The sequence below is a fragment of the Larimichthys crocea genome, chromosome I, assembly GCF_000972845.2.
Source record: "Larimichthys crocea isolate SSNF chromosome I, L_crocea_2.0, whole genome shotgun sequence".
NCBI lineage: Eukaryota > Metazoa > Chordata > Actinopteri > Sciaenidae > Larimichthys > Larimichthys crocea.
This window is the reverse complement of record NC_040011.1, coordinates 2777497-2799114: the sequence shown is the minus strand read 5'-3', so window position 1 is coordinate 2799114 and position 21618 is coordinate 2777497. Positions and strand designations below refer to the sequence as shown.

The 21618-nt window shown below is 39.7% G+C and overlaps 1 protein-coding gene across 2 annotated transcripts; it reads right to left on the bottom strand.

Annotated features, from left to right (window-relative positions):
- Positions 1–1512: 1512 nt before the first annotated feature.
- Positions 1513–20863, bottom strand: ajm1 (apical junction component 1 homolog). Of its 2 annotated transcripts, XM_027288646.1 has the most exons (3): positions 20575–20863; positions 18240–18345; positions 1513–5357 (listed from the first exon to the last, which is right to left on the bottom strand). In XM_027288646.1, exon 3 carries the CDS (start codon positions 5301–5303, stop codon positions 2025–2027), a length of 3279 nt encoding a protein of 1092 aa, XP_027144447.1. In that variant the 5' UTR covers positions 5304–5357; positions 18240–18345; positions 20575–20863; the 3' UTR covers positions 1513–2024. The 2 variants fall into 2 exon arrangements, with proteins under 2 accessions (XP_027144447.1, XP_010748775.1); XM_010750473.3 differs by lacking the exon at positions 18240–18345 and having other exon boundaries at positions 20575–20862.
- Between the last annotated feature and the right edge of the window lie 755 nt (positions 20864–21618).

The window sequence follows — 21618 nt, the reverse complement described above, 5'->3', positions numbered from 1 at the left end:
CAGCAGCACCCAGAGTTCCATTCCATTTATTAGATATGGTTTTATAAATAGAACACACTCAGACACATTTTTGAAAAGTATAAAAAATACAAGATTACTAGACATTTTAGTGAGGTCTCTTCTTCATTGCCTTTGACACGTTTATTTTAACTTGAATGACTGACAAAAAATGGAAAATTCATTTCTTTTTTCTTACACAGCAGTAAGTTTTCACTTTCCACAAATCCATTCATCAAGCAAGTTACTATCATCAATGTCATGTTAAATTGAGATCAGAGGATAAAAAAGAGTCACATGCAGCAACTTTCACTGAATCTGTACAGCACGTCCTTTCAGCCAACGAGTGTAACTCAGTGAAACAGGATTTTCAATATATGTGTGCTTCAAGTTTCACTGTACTTTGTCTTACAAACTCTAAGGAAAGCGTAAACCACAAGGGAAAAGTTGACAGGCAACAATGATTATAATGGGAGAAAACAGCTTATTCAACTTACTGAGGTCTGATTGACAAATGCTCATTCACATCTTCCAGATACATCACGAGTCAGTCATCAATGGGTCAGTCAGACCATTTACCTGCTGCACTAGTTTGGATATTAGCACGGTGTACAGTGTGTTTCCAGCTACGGTGTAGATTTTTTTCACTCAGTGGTAAGATTCAAATCCCATCACTGTGGTGGGAGAAAATTTGGGATTTAGTACACTACAAAAACAAAATGAAGAAATGTACTGTATCTGGGAAGATGAGGCAACATGTTGCTAAAATTTCAACCAATGAGCAATGCAATGGTTTCTGATTTGCAAACTGAAAAAAGGACAATATAAATCACACGTAATAAACTTAGTGCAGCACAAATACACAACTAATGTCTTCTTCAAGCATTTATGTTTCATATAGCACTGTGCCAAGTCTGGCTCACCTTGTTCTAAGGACAATAACTTCTGCTGCTAATTCATATATTTTTATTTGTTATATGTCTAAAAATACAACTCATCAACTTCACGCGTTATAGGAAATTGCATGATTTCTTGGTATTAAACCATTTTGCTTTTGTAGTAGATAACTCTCACTATTCACAGTGTTTAAAACTGAACAGTACAGGCCAACACCTACTGTGTGGCTGGTAACTGGCACAATTTCAATATTGTGGGGTTGCTTTCAAGTCTAGCGGCTCACCGTTAATTCTGCAGTGCAGAATTAAAAAAGTACTGAATTTAGCCTCTTCAAGTACAGCATTAGAGGAACATGTTAACTTTCAGTATAGTACTCCTATCTAAGCAACAATATATGTGTGCCTTTTTTTTATATAGACATTTTGAGTAGTACATCTCTTTTTTTATCTTTTCATTTTCTTATGATGAGGATTCACGTTGCACAAAAACTTTCAACATTTTATGTCAATTTCAACAAAAAGCCTCTTTACAATATATATAATATAATAATAAATATAAATATAATATATATAATGATAAGATAATAATAGAAACAACTCCTTCTACAGGAATGTGGTACTTAGCTCATGAAGCAACTTTGCATAGAAAGTGTTATGTGGCTAAGAAAATAATGTTTAACATTTTCTGCCTGATATACCAATAACATATGAATAGTCATGTTGTACTCACTTACAGAAACTGAGACTCCCGTTTAAAGAGGCCAAGTTTAGAAGAACATACAGCTCTTACTAACAATTTGAATAAATTAAAATACCAGAAAGTCAGTTCAGGTAATCCCTACCAAAGGGGATGTGTTGTAACAGTAAATGACCAGGATACAGATAAATGACTTGTGGTGGATAAAAAGTATGTACTTGTTAAAAAGAGTAAAATAAATAATGTACTGTACTCATTCTGCACCTGACAGGAAATATTCTGAAAAAGAATAATACTGACCAAGCAGACATGAATATATATAATTTTGATAACAAAATACTTATCTACAAATGTTTGTAATTGGATTGATATATAAATATGTGTAACAATATATATGTATTTCTATACATATATATTTACAACAAAGGGCACACTTAAATTATGTCATCAAGGAGATGCGGGGTGCCTACCCAGTCCAAAGTCCTGGGCTCTGAGGCAGCCATAATCATGCACATAAACTGTTTACCGGTCCTCTTATCAATAGGATAAATAGTTGTGGGTGTGAACCTTCTGTTACTTTCCACAAACTCACAGAGCTGCTGATATACCTGTGGGTATTCGTGGCGTAGGAAAACCCCTCGAATCCTTAACTCCCGTTGTATGTTGATGAAACAGATCTCCCTGGCCTTCCTGCCTTCCTCTCCCTCTTTGTCGATATCTGCTGTTCCTGGGGGTGGAGTGAGGATCAGTGTTTCCATGTCACTCTCTTTCTTGTGAACCTTTCTTTCAGGGCTGAATGAAGCCAGTGCTACCTTTGCATATTTTCTGACAGTTGGAGCTTGGTTCCTTGGTGATGGCCCCTCAGGCAATTGCTCACCGACAGCAATAGATACATTCAAGATGAAACATTCGTTAGGGTCATACTCTTTACCAGCTTCCTGCAACTCCTTACAGTACTCCCCTAGATTGTCCTTGAAGCTTTCAAGCTCTCGTAGGGACAGGTATGTAGGAGACATAAGTAGACTATCCAGACCATACTGCAGGAAGTTACTGGATGACAAAGGGTTTGGAAAACCAAGGAAGAGAACTCCTCTACCTCGAGAAAGGTAGCCAACTTTGGCAATGCGGGAGAAGGCTTTATGGACTTCAGCAGTCTCCCGGCAGTGTTTAATGATGTGACGGCATGTGCTGCCAATTCTTCCATAGAGACAGCTTTCTTTATGAATGTCCCAGTCCTCCCTGCGACAGTTACGAGAGCAGTAGTAAGTGTAGCAGCTGTGGCAGGATTTAAAATATAGGCAAGCGTTAAATAGAGTCTCTGTCCTCCGGCATTTATTGTTAGAGCACATCATGGTATCATCCTCATCTGGGCTCTGATCTGGGGAGCACTCATCGGCACTCTTCATTGCATCACTGGCCCCATCCATGTCTCTAAAAGCATCAGGATTCATTCTAAATGAGGTTGGCTGCTTGTCAAGAGGAGGTGGTTCCTCTGTACCTGCCTTTGAGCTCTTTCTGGACAGAGATACTGCTTCTTCCTCATCAATTAACTTCTTAAGTTGATCTAGAATATCCTCACTTGCTCTTCTACTGGGTGGTTTGTAATCAGTCACAAGATCTGCCAGAAGCTCATCCAGTTGTTCAAGGCTTTGCTGTAGTGAGGCATTGTCATGTGTCTTCTCTTTGGTTGAGCTTTGAAAGTCACGCTGAGTCAGTTCTGGACCCTCAGTGCTTCTGGAGTCAAGAATGTCCCAACTGGCAGACCGTCCTTCAGCCTTATTAAGTTTCCCTGGTCGAATGTCATTATCAGTGATTGTTATCTCAGGAGTCACAAACCAGAGTTTACCAGTAGTGCTCTTTGATGTCTCTGTTGGGCTTTTGTCAATTAGCGAATTATCAGACATTGATAAGGCTGCATAGCGTCTTGGTGAACTGGAGAGATTGACAACCACTGGTTGTGGTTTGTCACCTGTGGCTGTTGCAGGCTTTCTGGACTCAAGAAGATCATCATAGCTCTGACCCCGCTGAACAGGAAGAGGTTGTTCCCTCTCTACACGAGAGTTGAGAATATTGTCCCATGACCTTGAGTAAGATTTGGAATCTGTGCCAATTCTTTGAGGTTCTACACAGGGGTTGGCATACCATGGTGTTAATGCAGGGTCTTGACGGACTCTGGTTGGAGTGACTTGGGATACATATGAGGCAGGATTGGTGGAATAACCAGATGCATCTGAGCCATACCAGTCATCTGTCTGTGCCTGAATGACTCTAGCATGTCTTCTGCCCTCTGTATAATACGCCCTTGCTGGGATGTGATGCTCTGGTGGCATTGCATACATGTCGCTGGAATAATAAAACCTTGGCGGGGCTGTCTGGATTTGATAAGATCTTGGATCATCCCCATAAAATATTCTTGTTGGGGGTGTCTGTATAATGTATGGGCCTGGTTCATTTGCTGCATAGGGTTTGGGATACCCCGTCTGCACAGAGTATGGATAGGTCTCCACCTCAGGATAATAAGGTCTTGTAGCTACAGCATGCACCATTCGAGTCCTTGGATCTTGCACATATTGCACTTTTGGAGAATATGTTTGTCCTGGTGTGTAACGTTCATCATGAAAGTAAGGACTTGGCTGAGGAGGGGCAGTGGTAACGTATCTCCCTGGGTCATCTGCATAAAAGAACTTGGTTGGCACATTAGGACTGGAATGAGCTCTGCGTTCCCTACCATAGTAATCACCTGATGAAGGCATTCTTTGCAAAGGAATTTCCATGGGTTGTAAGTAACTATTTGGCATGCTGCGGGAATATTGATAAGCTTGCCTGCTCTCTGTACCTAATGAATCAGTTGGAGTTGGTGTTCTAGAGTAGGAGAAATGGCGTGGCACAGTCAGACTCCTACTCCCTGCACTGTGGTGCCTCTGCCAGGGTATGTCCATTTGAGGTGTAGCCTGTTTCCGTCCTGAATTATGTAATGCTGCGTCATCGGGTTTGATGTCCACCCTACACCTTACATGAGGACTCGTTGCTGGTTTATCTAGCCCTCCATCCTCAGAATGATCAGCACCATAGTGAGGTGAATATTTACCACTGTCACTCATTTGAGGCTGCAACTTAATGGGATGGACTTCATGCATATGAGCCCTAGTTGCTGCATAGGAGGACTCCCTACGTGGTGATACTTCTGGTCTCCAGCGAGAGTCTCTTGGAGCCCTTTGGGACTCTCTGCCCTTCCTTCCGGAAGATGAGGACCCTTCAAAAGACACAGGGGTGAGGCTGGTCTGGACCCGAGGGGCACTTTTTGACCTAGTCCTTCTTTTTTGTTCTGGGACAACTACCTCACTGGCCATATCTGCAGCCATTGGTTGAGGAGTTAACCTATGGCTGAAAATGTCCGGAGCAGAAAAGCGATATCTCTGCTGGCGTCCCAAGGCATTCCAGGCAATGTCTGGGTTAGCTGCATGCTTGTCAGCCTTCCTGTATGGGGACTCCATTGAGTATGTGTGTGATTTTGGGTACTCCAATGACCTATAGTCAAAGGTACGGCAGTGCCTCTTATTTACTTTGCTCTTACTGTCCTCCAGTTTGCTGTAATTTATAGAATCACATTGTTTGGAGGGTTGCAAGGACTTGTAGTGTGAAGAAATGGGGACCACTTTTATATCTTGATGCACAGTTGATACCAGTATGTCAGGCGGGTCTGTGCGTGTCATCTTAAAGGGACTCCTCTAGTTTTCTCCATCAAGTTGCGTTAATGTTGATGTTGCCTGGAAGTAAACAAAGAATATCAGTCAGTGACATTTATCCAGGTATTAAAAATTTGTTCCAGGAACTATGTAAGGAGAAGAATTAAAATTCATATGGGTTACTAAGTAGCAAATTAGTCCCTAAACTCAACTTCAGCAGAAGTATTAAACAAAACACAGAATATGTTTATGATTTGTGCAACATATTCAGCCTGGCAGATTTGTTTGTGAAAAAAAAAGAGCTGTGTTGCAAATTTAATCCAAGGGTTTTCTGCTTGCTGTGATCTTCCACATGAAAATGAATTGTGGTGTTGTAATTTAGGTGGTGGAGGGGTGGCAGAAGCCTTCTGGATTCTCTAGCTACAGCCAGATTAGACAAGGGCATGTGTGTGTCCTTAAATGAGTTTATGCAGTGAGTTTATGAATTTCCACATAATCATGTGACAAGATTATCAATTTTTTTTTTTTGGGAGACCGATGTGATTTGTTTTATGTGCAAAGACAACAGGCCCTCCCCCATATCTTACTTTGACTGGGCAACAGCTAGGTATTAGCAACATATAACCTAAATAAGTATGGCTAGTATAAATGGGAGATTAATGCTAATGTAATATGTTTTCCTTTCACAGCTTCTTTGCTTACAAAAACAGTGAACACTCCAGGGGTTACTAAAATGAATGAATAAAGATGAATGAAAGAATTAATAAACTATTCTGAACTATCCTTGTCATATTTTTATTGTCTTGTCTTTCTTCATAACATTCATTCTAAAATAAGTTTCTTTAATTAGTTTTGACTTCAAACTTACTTCTATGATGGCAACGTCAAAAGTATGGACACATTGTCAAGTAAATGGACTGTACTTGTATAGCACCTTTCTAGTCTTTTGACCACTCAAAGTGCTTTTACACTACATATCTCATTCACACACATTCATACAGATCAAATCAAATCAAATCAAATTTTATTTGTATAGCCCAAAGTCACAAAGTACATTTGCCTCAGAGGGCTTTACAGTCTGTACAGGGAGTGACACCCTCTGTCCTTAGACCCTCGGTTCGAGTGAGGAAAAACTTGCCCACAAAAAAACTTTAACAGGGAAAAAAGGTGGAAGAAACCTCAGGAAGAGCCACAGAGGAGGGATCCCTCTCCCAGGACGGACAGACGTGCAATGGATGTCACGTGTACAGAACAAATCAACAGAGACATATTGTAATATGATGGCATTAGCTGCCAACTGCTCATCAGATATATTATATTGTCAAGTTACCACACCTGCTACACATGTTAAATATCTGGGCATATACATTATACACATATCTGTTAGCAGGGCCATCAGCAACTTAGAGCTACCTACTTGTGATTGGAACACTGCATGATAATACCAAGTTAATACCAGGTGCAAATTGAGTCTGACTTAGATGATGTTCTATGTAACTGAGTAAAGATGACAGTATTTGTTTTCTTGAGAATATAAAGCAAGGCTACAGACAAGATTGAAATGACAGCATTCAAAAACATGTACCTATGTGTGTACATATACTCAGTCCCAGCCCTAACCAATTTGGCGCCCTCTGCATCGCAGCACTGCCAATTTACATACAAACGCACAAGAAACTGAATAGTTAGTTTTTATTTTTTTTATTTTTACAAAACAAGCTGCCCAATCAAAACAGTAAACACAAAGATCATAGAATACAAATACAAATAAATAAATAAAAATAGGTAATGTACAAAAATACTAATGAATATAACTGGTGATGGTCCAAGATTGGCAGTGGTGGGATTCAGATATCTCAGCAGCACATCTGAAGAGAGAAGAGGAGTGTGTGAAACCACTGGGTGTTACAGTCTGATCATAAACAAACATGACACCAAGAATAAAATAAAACGGAATACTAAAAATTAAAAACCTAAGTGAGGCATGATTTCCCCTATTCTGTACATGTATCATATCAATGCAATTATTTCTGAAATGCAAATTAGATTCAGTCTTATTATCATTACAGTGAACTGCTGATTAGCAGAATGCAAATAAGTACTAAATTACGGTGGCCGGAAAACCCTCAATGCTGCAAATAAAAGAAACGCTGCAAACAAAAAGAAACAGCGCTACAAATAAAAGAAACGCTGCAAATAAAAAGAAACAGCGCTGCAAATAAAAGAAACGCTGCAAACAAAAAGAAACAGCGCTGCAAATAAAAGAAACGCTGCAAACAAAAAGAAACAGCGCTGCAAATAAAAGAAAGAAACGCTGCTGCTGCAAATAAAAAAACAGTGCTGGCAAATAAAAGAAACTTCACAACGGAAGTGAATTACCAGGGACTATTTTTGCCGGTGCACCTGTAGTTTTTTATGTGAGCGAAGAAGAAGAAGTACAGAAGCGTATTGCATTCACTTGAAAAAAATAAAATAGACACCTGATCTCGTAATTACGAGATAAGGAAAGGTGCCTTATTGGCCACTGCACTTCGGTAAAGTTAGAAAGATATTGGCACTTCTGAGATCAATACTCTTATTGAAACGTTGTTAAAACACAAAACGCATATTTCAACCATAGTAAGACGACAACAAGCTACAACCTAATGTCTCACAACGAGCTACAACCTAATGTTCATCACAACAGAGCTACAACCTAATGTTCATCACAACGAGCTACAACCTATGTTCATCACAACAGCCCTACTCGGAGCCACACCACAACCATTAGTGTTTACTAAGACTTTTCATAATTTCTGGGAATTTTCTATTAGGAATTATCAATAACTTTAATAGATACAGTACTCGCGGTAACGCTATCTACACTTTAAAATCTAGTGCCCGACTACATCAGTTTGTATGGTAAAGCGTCTTCATGGTGCCTTCATGTACACCTCGGAAACTCAGAAATCAAATAATAATCCTTTTTCTAAGATACATATGCAGATTTAGAAAAGTCATTAAATAAAAAATCAAATTGTTTTCTGACAACTCCACCTGATTCTTGTTATACATTTTCCCAGCTACTTCTGGGGTGATTTTCAAGTCCTTTTTACGTACCGTACCCGGTTTGTACCGTACAAACTGATGTAGTCGGCACTAGATTTTAAAGTGTAGATAGCGTTACCGCAGTACGGTATCATATTAAAGTTATTGATTAATATTCCTAATAGAAAATTCCCAGAAGTTAGAAAAGTCTTAGTAAACACTAATGTTGTTGGTGTGGCTCAGAGGATGGCTTGTTGTGATGAACATTAGGTTGTAGCTCGTTGTGATGAACATTAGGTTGTAGCCGTTGTGATGAAATTAGGTTGTAGCTCGTTTCTGTCTACATGGTTGAAAATATGCGTTTTGGTGTTTAAACAACGTTTCAATTAAGAGTTATTGATCTAGAAGTGCAATATCTTTCTAATTTATCGAAGTGCAGTGGCCAATAAGGCGCCTTTCCATATCTCGTAATTACGAGATCAGGTGTCTAATTTATTTTTTTCAAGTGAATGCATAACGCTTCTGTACTTTTCTTCTTCGCTCACATAAAAAACTACAGGTGCACCGGCAAAAATAGTCCCCGGTAATTACTTCCGTTGTGAAGTTCTTATTTGCAGTGCTGTTTTCTTTTATTTGGCGTGGCGTTTCTTTCTTTCTTTTATTTGCAGCGCTGTTTCTTTTTGTTTGCAGCGTTTCTTTTATTTGCAGCGCTGTTTCTTTTTGTTTGCAGCGTTTCTTTTATTTGTAGCGCTGTTTCTTTTTGTTTGCAGCGTTTCTTTTTTTTTGCAGCATTGAGGGTTCCCGGCCACCGTACTAAAGTGTAGTATAACATATGGGAATGCTAAGTATTAACATTAATGATGTGCACTTTAACACTGATGTAAAGTTTAACACTATAAACACACTTTAGACAATATGAAGTGTAACACAACAAACAACCAGCCTTACAGCTCTGATATATTAAAGTGTGGAAAATGAAAAACATTTGACTGACAATTACAAGCAGAGAAAACGTTAGATAACCACATGTTAATGAAAATGTAGACAGATGTAAACTCCTGCTGAACAGATCTAATCTTTACCAATAAGCCTGAGAAATGTAAGGTGGGAGGAGTTACCTGCATTATTATTTTCATAACAGCTGTTAGGCCCACCCATCACATTAACTGACACAAGGTAACGCTATTTATTGATTATCAAACTGTGTTAGGCTGAAAGTTACTAATATTCTGCCACAGACAAATAAATACATGACATCATCTTTACTGTACCTCTGTCTTTGTCTCGTTTTTCCTCCTCTTCTTTTCTTTTCTTCCGTCCCCCGAGCACCAGAGAGATTTTGTTGTTTTCACATTATTATTGTCAGTAAGAGGTGACGTCAAAAAAACTGAGAGCAGGTAGAGTCTAATCAGTCAGAGGAGGGGGGGGGTAGGAAAGTATTATTGTTATTATTATTTAATAGGCTTTGCTATTCAGTTAAATTAACCTGAACTTATTTTTTCATATCAACAAATAATAGTACCAACGAGTTTTAGTGTAAGAAAAGTGAAAGTTACTCTTTTTTTTCTTCCCTCATTTGTGGCGTGCCCTGGATGGATGGCGCCCTTAGCATTTGCCTATACTGCGTATGCCACGGGCCGGCTCTGTATATACTTATACATATGTATTATATATAATAAACAAACAAATAATCATGCGTTTGGGTATGTCATTCTAAGCAAAAAGAGACTTTCTCTGCATCAAATCACGGCTAGACTCAATGTTTCTAAGACAGCAGTGCATGGAACTCTAAAACACTCTGTAACATCACAATAAGCTCTTTGGAACATTGTCAAATCTCATTGATCCTGCTCACGGATAACATGAGTCATCAGGTTTTACACAAACTCATGGGGTCCAGTGCATGCTGTCATAAAAGCTAAACATATATTCTGAAATTAATGTCCATTTTCAAACATTCAGTTGTTCATTTGTTAAGCTAATATTATCATTTGTAATGAAAAAACTAGTATTACATTCAAAACAAATGCAAAATATTAGTATCTTGACTCTTGGCCTCATCCCTTCACATATTGCATTCCCTAGGAAGTGACCCTTACCCTAAACCTGATCCTCACAAATAAAGTACAAACAAAGCCATTTTTAGGTTTAAGTTAAAGGAAAAATGCGTAGGATTTAGTGGCATCTAGTGTTGTAGTTGCAGATTGCAACCCCCTAATTTCATCCTACTGCAGATCTCCAACCACACAAAAAACACCTGAACAGGAAAATGACTGGCAGAAAACAACACTCTGCATCGCAGTCAACACTGGGTCAGTGGAAAACAGCCCGGTGGCTTCTTTGACATGACCTACACTGTGTTTTAATACAACTGGCTTTATGATTTCTGCTCCTGTTGTCAAGCAGTAAAAAAAGTACAAAATAGTTATTTGATTATTACCTGTTACTCGTTCAATCATTATTTTTTGTTTATGTCAGCCATTTGGCAATACAAAATACATTCAATTACAGGTTAAAGACAATGTCTCAGTTATATAATGAGATCACAGAGAGGGTTAGAGGAGACAGAATATTGTTTGTTTACTGCCAGGCTTGATCTTGTCAGTGTCAGTGATATTTATAAGCATAGATGTCTAAAGCTTTCTATACAATAAATAAGTTTATATTGACTTTGATTAAGTCAAGGATTAAACAGTAAAAAGCCTTTACTTTGGTGTCTGTGAGAAATCATGAATTCTGTCCTGTGGATGATAAATTATGTTTTTTGGTGCCTCTGATGATAGACTGCATTCAAAATCTGCATGAATTTAACATATGTCCAGATGCTGTGGATCAATAATTCAGTCAATCCTCTCTATATTTCTCTATATCTCACTCGCTCTCTATATATATATCTATATCTCTCCATATCTCTCCATATCTCTCCATCTGTGGACATGTCTCATTAATGCATGTTACTAACCAAACTTCCCCGGAGTTTCTGTTCTCTGTCGTCCAGCAGGTTCTCGTGGATCGTGGCTGCTGCTGTGATCCTGCATGACGCCCACTACATATATTATTACTGTCATTATTACTACCATATCTATTACTGTAATCATTTTTATCATTCATTATAATTCATTGTCATTTTATCAGTCATTGTACAATATGTTTGTGTTGATTTGTCCTGTACACGTGACATCCATTGCACGTCTGTCCGTCCTGGGAGAGGGATCCCTCCTCTGTGGCTCTTCCTGAGGTTTCTTCCACATTTTTTTCCCTGTTAAAAGGGTTTTTGTGGGCAAGTTTTTCCTCACTCGAACCGAGGGTCTAAGGACAGAGGGTGTCACTCCCTGTACAGATTGTAAATCCCTCTGAGGCAAATGTACTTTGTGACTTTGGGCTATACAAATAAAATTGATTTGATTTGAATCCTGACATTTAAATAACGGAGAAGTTACCACACCTGCTACACATATTAAATATCATAGCTTTTAGTACATACTATGATTTTTCCCCATCGTATTGTATATAAATGTGGTCACGGGCAGGTGTGACTTCACTTAAGCCTGTGTGCTCACTCTACAAGCAAATCCTAAAAGTACCAGATATATGAATACATGTAATGAAAAAAAAAATAGATTTACAAAGATGCAGGAATTAATAAAAATACTGCTGACAAATAGGCCTGCAGCTATCAAATATTTTATATTTGAGTATTCTTTCGAATATTCCATCGATTAATCAAGTAATCGGATAAAATTATTAGCGTAATTTTCTGACTATTGAGCACACCTGAATATAAGCCGCACCAGCTAAATTGAAAAGAAAATACATTTTGTACATATATAGGCTGCACTTGAATATAAGCCGCAGGCTTTTATGTTGTAACATGATATTTACATAGAAAGACGGTACACGGAAGATTTTCTTTAGTTTTAATTTAAGACATGCTTTTTTTCAAACTGTGCCTGAAAATCAGCAGTACGGCACCAACACGCCATCAACACAGCACCAACACGCCATCAACACGGCACCAACACACCATCAACACAGCACCAACACACCATCAACACGGCACCAACACGGGATGCCAAGATTACGTGCAGTAGCTCTATTTCCTTCTTTGACAACCAGATCGATTGGCTTTAACTGAAAAGCTGCATCATATGCATTTCTTTGTGTGTTTTCCATGATGAGGCTGTATGCATGATGCATAAAATGACAGTTCAAAATCAAAACTAGTGTCTTCTTCGGCACATAATCTTTCCCCACATCTGTCTCACTGTTGCATTTACTGCCAGAGAGTGCCCCCTCGTTGGCCAGCAAAAATCTAGAAATTAGCCGCACCATTGTATAGGCTGCAGGGTTCAAAGCGTGTGAAAAAAGTAGCGACTTCTACTCTGAAAATTATGGTATCCTTATTACTTCCGCTTCCGTTTGCTCATTTTCGCTGTTTTCTGTCCCGGCGTCTGCCGTTCTGAACATCAACACATCCATCCCTTCCGTCTACTTCCACTTTTCAGGGGACGCATAGCCTGTAACGTAAGCATGTTATGTCACACTAAAAAGAATCTGTGCGAAACATGAAGCTTTTAATTAATCGAGGCTTCGAGGCAGAGAAAATTCCTCGATCATTTTTTGTAATCCAGTTAATCGAGTTACTCGAGGAATCGTTGCAGCCCTACTGACAAATAAATAAAAAACAAAAAATACAAGCTGCTCCAACCTGTGTGACACCACCCCAGGAGAAGGAGCTGACCCAGATGGAGCAACTGGTCGAGCAGACGCTCAGACTATAGCAGATGGAGCATGATTACAGTGATGACACGGCTGATGTCTTCCTAAAATCCAGTGGCAACTGCAGCCAAGTGTATTTGTAAATGTCAACCGTCAGAGTGCAGTAACACCTCAGTGAAGGTCATGTTCAAATTTTATGACCACAAAAAACAACAAATCTTCAACCCCTAGTCAAACAGCCACATGTGTGGTTGACTGGAAATGGATCCTATTTAAAACCGGCTTTAAAAACCATCCACACTCATTATTGTCCTGAACGCTCAATCCAACCAAGAGATATCCTCTGTGGCTGTGAAATGAACCCAACACGCAAAAACTGCAGTTCCTCTATTGTCCATTTGAGGCTGGAAATAAACATGTTTACAGCCTGGTACAAAAAACTGTTTTGGTCTCTATAGTTAATTTCCCCGTTCATGACAACTGTACTGACGGGGCTTTGATTGACAGAAAGGTACCATCACAGATGACCATTTTTAAAATTAGTCGGGAAGTGGTGGAGGCAGGACTGCCAAGATGGAGATAACCAGGGCCACCACACTAAGCTCCATAGCAGCTCTCAGAAAACTGTGGGTGACATCACACATCAGAGTCCAACATGGTCATGCCTTGTGTTCTTTGCACACATTTATTTCCTACATTTATCAATTTTATAAATTGAGCAATTTTCAAAATAACAAGGTTATAATAAAAAAATATGAGTGATTTTGCTGTGTAAAAGGTCTGTGTAAAGGCAATTCAGAGATTTCTTTTAGAATACATTAGATACATATGTTGAAAAGTAGTTGCTGAAAATGTGAAAAGACTTATTATTAAAATGTGGAGAGGTTGTAGAGGTTCAAACTGTTTTTCACAGTTCGAGGGTGGCATGATAATGACACACTGAGGCCCCCCAGAGCATACCCCTGCACCCCTAGCAGAGAGATAAAGAATTCATCCCAGCTCAGAGTGTTTCAGAGTTAGTCATGTCATTTTCTGAACTCATCTGACACGTTTCAGTCGCTTCAAAATGGCTGCTTGACTGCTCCCACGAGTGGGTGTGGCTTCAGCATGTTCAGAGGACACGCCCCCATAGTCCTGGAGCTGAGAATTCATTTTTACCTGATTTTGACACTTAATTTCATAAACTTACTTATTCAGACTTAATTACTGGTAGTATAACACACATAATAATGTTGTGTATTGTAAAACAATGTTTAGTTGCCTCTATGATGGTACCATAGATATCTTAGAAAGAGCCATGACCTTTACTATCTTATTTTTGATGTCTTATTCTGATGACAATCACAGTGTCTTTTCAGGAGAGATTCTTGTAAATTTCTGTACACCAAGTCTTTCCTCTTCCTGGGTACCTCAATAGGAACTGAACATCAGCTCCCTCACCAAGCCCCTGTCCCTGGCAGACTATCCTCATCTCCTTGTACCAGATAATGATGGAGGGGGTAAGGATGGTCTGCCAGGGACAAGGGCAGACTGCAGCGTATCATTTGGCATAAGGTGATCAGCTACAATCTGCCATCCCTGCAGAATCTGCACCTTCATGTGAGCAGGTAAGATTGTGGCTGACACTCAAACCTTACTGCAGTCCATCTGGATCAAACTTCACGTCACAAGAACAGTTTTTTCACAACTGCAGCTAGCTAACAAAACCAGGGATCACCACCAACAATAGAACATAGATTGAAGTAAAAATAGTAAATTATAGTATATTATATATTTATTATTAGTATATTTAAGTGTGGGCACTAAAAGGTAGTGTAGCTAGTAGAGTGTAACCATTAAGTCATGGCATGATAAAAACCTGAGGCCTGATCTGCTAAAGCTTCAAACTTTGCACAAAACTGTATGAAGAATAAGAATGTAATGGTTGCAGTAAGGAGGTATCAACCTTCCCTTAAGTATCCTATCATTAAGTACACTGACAACCTCTGACTAAGTGACACATTTTTCCATATTATATCCAATGCATAACAATAACAGAACAGACCAACTGATAAACTGAACATTGAAACCAAACAGTAAATAAAAGAACTGCAGGACGTTTGTGTCAAACGATTTTTTAAAAATTTATTATGTCCTGTGTTTTATCAGGGATGAGTTTTCCTGATATTTTTAGTAACTTTTTACAGAATTCTCTGTCTGAATAATGTATTTTTTATTTTAACAATCATACTTACTTAATGTTCTTTATGATAGATTTTTCGGAAGACTAGAAAGGCGCTATATAAGTACAGTCTATTTACCATTTAAAATCAACCCCCTGGTGTGACCAGGACCCGCAGGTTAACTGAGCTCTCTGTCGGAGTTCTGGTTGAGCAGATGAGTGTGGATGGTGGATCATGGAAGGTGAGCACATCTTGGCCCTCTGTATTTCATTGTGACCAGGCTCCTGTCTGAATGATAATCATGGTAAGTCAACTTCAATCCTTCGGATTCCCACTGACAATGGAATTGAGATCTTTTTTCATTTGTACATAATGATAATGATAATGGATATATGCATACATTCATAATGAACAGTTGGATTCCAGCACTTTAGGTCTGTTAATTGATGAATGAGTGGACTATGCTGAATAAAATGTAACAGTGTTAACTTACTGACTTTTTAAATCAAATATTATGGTCTGGATTGGCACACAGTGAAGTCTATCTCAGCTGGATTAAAATGGAGGATCTGATCTTTATTTACCCGTTTCCATGGTGAATGGTGAATCAGAGCTCCAATGGTGATTGCTTTTTTTTCATTCCCCATGGGCTTCACTCAGTTTGAAGATAATTAGAGTTGATTGAAGTAACTCAGATGAGCAGAATACTCACTTCACTCACACACTGCTGTGACAGTAACAAAGCTCACTCAGGAATCTCTCTCTATTCAGCTGGGCATGGGCAGTTACTCTTAAAGTTAAACTAACCAGATTCTGCCACAATCTCATCAGCCAATCAAACTTTAAATCTGTCCTCCATCCTGCTGCTGCTGTCAGCGGTCATTACAGTGTCAAATCATTGCGACCCTCCACTAAAACATTAACCCCTAGTCAATCAGTAGCAGTACCCATGTGGAGCTCATCAGAAGTCCACTCTTCATCACATCCAGATCTTCAGTCATTCCCTTTATGACCTCACCACCACCACCATTGTCCAGGCTCCGTCAGGGGATTTATTTATTGTGCACATCAATAAATATATTTTATTTAAATGAAGTCTCTCCTGATTGAAATTGTATATTCAGCCACAAAACCACTTCTTAAAAAAAGAAAAACAATAGGAGTGACAACATCTGCATAGGCACCATGGTTCTTGGAACACTGACACTCGCTTCATTCATATCCAAATCTATAGCTCTACAGATTTATCTTGCAAATTAGACATGGCATAGAGAGGACATGTAAATAAAGCTTTATACATGCCTTCATACAGTGAGTGAGTTCTCCTGCAGGATATGATATCAATGACAGTAAGAATCCAAGTGATGATGCTAATATATTTTCATGTAACGTCATGTAATGTGGGTAATTCCTCTAATCAGAACACCTGGAATGGAAACACTAAGAGCTGGCTGACAATCTCGTCTGTGTTCAATGGATTATAATGTAACATTTAATGACACTTAACACAGAATGAGATGTACGAAGACGATGTAACACTAAGCATATCATAGCAATGTAACACTCATAGTACGGTGTACTAAGATAATGAAGACTGTGTATCAAATTGGATCACGATACTGCAACACGCAGTGAGGTGTCAGTGAGGTGTATTAAGATGATGTAACGCTCGTAGTAAGGTGTGTCAAGATTATGTAAAGCTTGCACAAAAGTGTATGTATGTACAGTACAATAAGAATGTAATGGTTGCAGTATGGAGGTATCAAGAAGATATAATGCTTAGATTAAGGTATACCAAGACCATGGGACACTTGCAGTAAGCGTATTAAGATGATGTATGCCATAGAACACTACACAGCGAGGTCAGAGAAAGGGGAAAGAAAGGCCATATCTTCCACTACGTGGCTCCTAACAGAAATTAGGTTATGTGTCATTCTTCCACTTTCCACTCATACAGCTGGGATTGTGAGTCAGCCAAGTAACTACACACACTGTGCACAAAAGAATGGCAGCAATACTTAATATTGGGTTGCAAGCTCAATTATAATTCAGTCAGTGAGCTATACTTTCTTAGTGTTCAGTGACCCATAGCACTGCAATTAAAGAAGCTGTCAGCCGAGGGTCAAATAATTAGGCCTTTGAATTCAGAGATGATATGAAGATGTTTTATTAAGCAGTCTTCAACAATGTTTCAGTAAAGTGTGAGTTCAATTTTTAGCCTTAAATCTCACCTATTCCTACCTAAAGTGCTATAAAATATCAGTATAATGCTGTTATTATTTTAACATCAACAGCCTGGGGGTCTGGGTTGAGCGGTTAGCAATCCAGAATTGCTTAATATCTGCCAAACTGACAAGATCAAGATGGTGAGACCAACTACAGACTGTAAGAAGTCCCCCCAGTAAACTAAAGGAGATGTTTGAGGGAATATCTCAGACAGCGTCGTGGTAATGTAGTCTTGTGCTCTTCATAGTGTTAAAGATTTACATTACAAACATCTCTTTCCAGAAACAGTGTACTTGTTTCACTGAACAATACACAGAACACACTGACATGAGTTCTTATTTAGGTTAGTTCTTTAGTGGAACATAGCTCCTCTATTGTCTCTGTGAGCATCACAAACTCTTCTCAATAAAGGAACACACACACACTACACAGGATGATATTTCTATGTGTACATCAGTGATACACAAAGGTTTGTGTGCTCTACATGTTTGTTACTAATTCCACTGGAGTAGCCTCTTACATCCCGTGCTGCAGTCTCTTGACTAAAGTCTGCCATTACATGTGAGCTGGCTAGCTGACTCTTCAGCTCTGTAAATGCTGTTTCCTGCTTCATTTTCCACATCCATTTGCAGCACTGCCTCATGATTTTCCTCAATCATTTTGATGTGGAGGCCACATTGGGGATAAATCTGTCAATGTCGTTTAGTAGCCCCAAGAGGCTTCAGCAACATTTCTAGGATGGCCTGTGTTTTCTACTACTATCTACATCATTCTCAAAGTTCCTAAACATAAGTTCACTATGAAAGAGAAATATATGTCCACTGCTCACCTAGAAGGTGGCACCTGTTCTGGTCCACAGTCATCTCACATCTAGACAACTGCATCGCACTCCTGTGCGCTTCACTGGGGTGGCCCATCCATGACTGCAGATATTCCTGTCCAAGATGGATAACCAGTGTAATATATTCTGGAGAACCCTGTTAACGGGATCCTGGTGAGCCCTTATCTTGGTTCTGAGAAACCTAAATACTGTATGTGTGCAAAACCTCAAATGATGATCGAAGGATCAAATGATGTAGTAACTAGTCAGAAAAACGAAATCTGACTAAAATACAAGAGAGAATACACTTCTTTCTCTAATTTTGCCATTACTGTTGATGAGACGAAGAAACCAAAGCCAGCAGGCAGGGTTTAAATGCAGGAGTGTCAAGACAACTCTAATCCTCAAAGCTGAAATGACTTCAGAAATAAATGACTAAGAGTGGGGGGTGGAAGAGTTAAAGACTCATCTGCACAGACAGCACACTGATCAGAGCGTTCTACACAGATATAAATATCAAAGTTACTCATCATGTCAAGGTTTATTTCTTTATTATTATTATCACACATCAGCTGTATTTTGTCTTTACTGCTAATTAGAACATTTTAGCATGCTACCATGATGGACTAAGATGATGAATATGGTAACAATAACTAACTACTAACTATACCTGATAAATATTAATGTTTAAACCAAAGGCTCTGACGTGAAGCCAACACAGTGCCAAAAACTGCAGTTCTTCAAAAGGCCACTTGAGGCTGGCTCCAGAAGTGAGTCCCAATGTTAAAATGTCCATCCATGCTCCACGTCTTCACCCATTTTTAGCGTAGCTGGGAGGCAGTACGGGCAGGACTGGCAAGAAGTCACTATACTGAGCTTCATAACAGCTCTCGCCTGTGGGCGGGGTCACAGAGACTACGTCCATGTTTTATTCAGTCTATGGACTTCATTGTGAGACTTGCATGCTAATTAGCATTTAGCTCATACTACACCTACAACACCTCACAAAGTTAATCAACCACTGCAAGTGATTGATGGCTGAAGTCAGATTAAACCATCACCAATCACTGAGCCTATCTCACGAAACTTTGAGGCGATTCACTTAGAGTTCAACAGAAAATAAACTGGGCTCAACCCCCTCAGTGGGTCTTAGTCTTAGTCTTAGTCTTTGTTAGTCTTGCTGAAAAATGAATATGAAGGTGCAGACAACAAACAGGAATAAAAGTGATGTACTAACTCACTAACTGTTGCTAGGTGTGTTGGTTGTGGCCTGTGCTGTAGTTTCCTCAGTCCATCACTATCTTTCTTCAGTCATACCCATATTTGGCCACCTGGGTACTGCAGACTGAAAGGCTCCTCTCTATTGGTCTCACTGTATTGAATGAGTAACATGGTGAATAAGACTTGGTAAATAAGTCACTGACCAAAAATTGATGACCAATCTTATAACTGGGACAAAAATACTAAGATAGATGTGCAGCTTCAGCTTCTTCATGAGAGTTTGCTGCTTTGTATATTGCTTTATATATATTATGAATGAATCTTTGGGCGGTTATGTGCTCATCATATGTCAGTGGTTTTTGACAATGCATGGCTTGATGATGAGTTCATGAATGGGATAAATCATTAATAATTCAAAATCAAATTTGAAGTGGAATTTATTAAGTTCTTAAATTGATCAAAACTTATCTATCTATCTATCTATCTATCTATCTATCTATCTATCTATATCTACACAGATATTGTGGCCTCTGTAAACTCTGCTCTGGGCTGTTCTGCCTCTCTACTCATGACAAAATCAGAACCATCCATGCAATCTGTGTAACACTGCATCAGTGCAGCGCTCAGGGCCTGCCTTGTCAGAAACCAAACGAACTTGGGTCGCAGAGAAATGCATCAAGTCCGAACAAACGTCGCATTGACGCGCTGAGCTAGCAAACACTGCGTACTCTCTCCTGACTGCTGCTGCTGCTGCTGCTGCCTCCAGCCTCAGTCCTGATGAGGATGATGTCAGCGTTCCAGGATGGGAACACATTAGTCCAACATCAGCCAGCAGGGAAATGACTGCACAGGCAGTAATGAGCAAATAACCCCGTGCACCCCATCTGTGCTCAGAACACGCACGCTTTGCAGCCTGATGAAGGTTCAAATGTAATTTAATGTGTGCACAGGAGGATGAGATACACGGCGTGAACACGCTCAATCTGTGTGACCGTCGCAGTGATGTCAAATCAAACAGAATGAAGAGTTCAAATGCAGAATGTGATCCGAGTCTTCCTGCAGCTACAGCCGTGCACAGAGCACGACGACACGTTTAGTGCAAATCAAAAGCTCCATGTCTTACCGCATCAGTCCGGATTCCCAGCCCGTGCTTATCCATTTTTGTCAGGGATGATCCGAGGCAGTGCGATGGTGGTTTCCCAATGACGACATCGGACATGTGCAAAGGTAAAGCTGCAATATCCGCCTTATTGGTCACACTCCCCGGATTTTTTTCTCTCCTCCTCCCAAACGTTACATCGTTGGTGGATTGCTGCGCTGCGCCACCCCGCTGCACCATCCACTACTGTATGTGGCCGCAACCACAACCGCTCTCCACACACACACACACACACACACACACACACACACACACACACACACGTTCTTCCTCCCACCCTCCCTCTCTCCCTCTCTCTCTCTCTCTCTGCCTCCATCATCGTGCCTGCAGCACTGACAGAAGCCTCCGTCCTCCATCTGTTTGTCTGTGACGACCATATTTTCATAAAGCAAATCTGCTGTGCACATTCATGCTGCCATCAGGGGGACTCTGTCAGCTGTGGTGACCCCCCCTTCCATGAGCATGTTGCAGAGCTGCACTCGTCAATGCGTCAATCAAGTAGAAAATTAATCAGCAATAGTTCTGATAACAAGAAAACAATCATTTTTATGCAACGCCAGCGTGAACATCTGCTCCGGGGTTCACCGTTTACAGACCAAACACTTAATTGATTAATTGATAAAATAATCATCAGCAAATGGAAACATTCTAATCTGAACACAGTTTTCAACACAGTGATCCAAAGTGCAGCTCAACACTCAACTGTGGCTTTATCACAGTGCTCGTGGACAGTTCAGAGGGGGACCATGCGTACAAGGCCAGGCCAGGCCATCTTCCTCTGTACTGAGGCAGACATGACATCATGCATCACACACACAGGCTGTAGCTCTTCTATAGATAGACAGTTCAGAGGTGGATCAAGTATTCAGGTCCTTCTCTTCATGAAAAATACCACATTGTGAAATACGATGCAAATCAAAGTTTGGTTTTAAGATAGGGAACACTTAAAGTGTATATGAAAACAGTGTATCTGTGTATTCAGTCGTGTTGTTGATTGTTATAAAAATT

Coding starts and splice junctions, on each gene's coding strand:
- ajm1 (XM_027288646.1), bottom strand. CDS start 5,303: ATGACACGCACAGACCCGCCTGACATACTGGTATCAACTGTGCATCAA.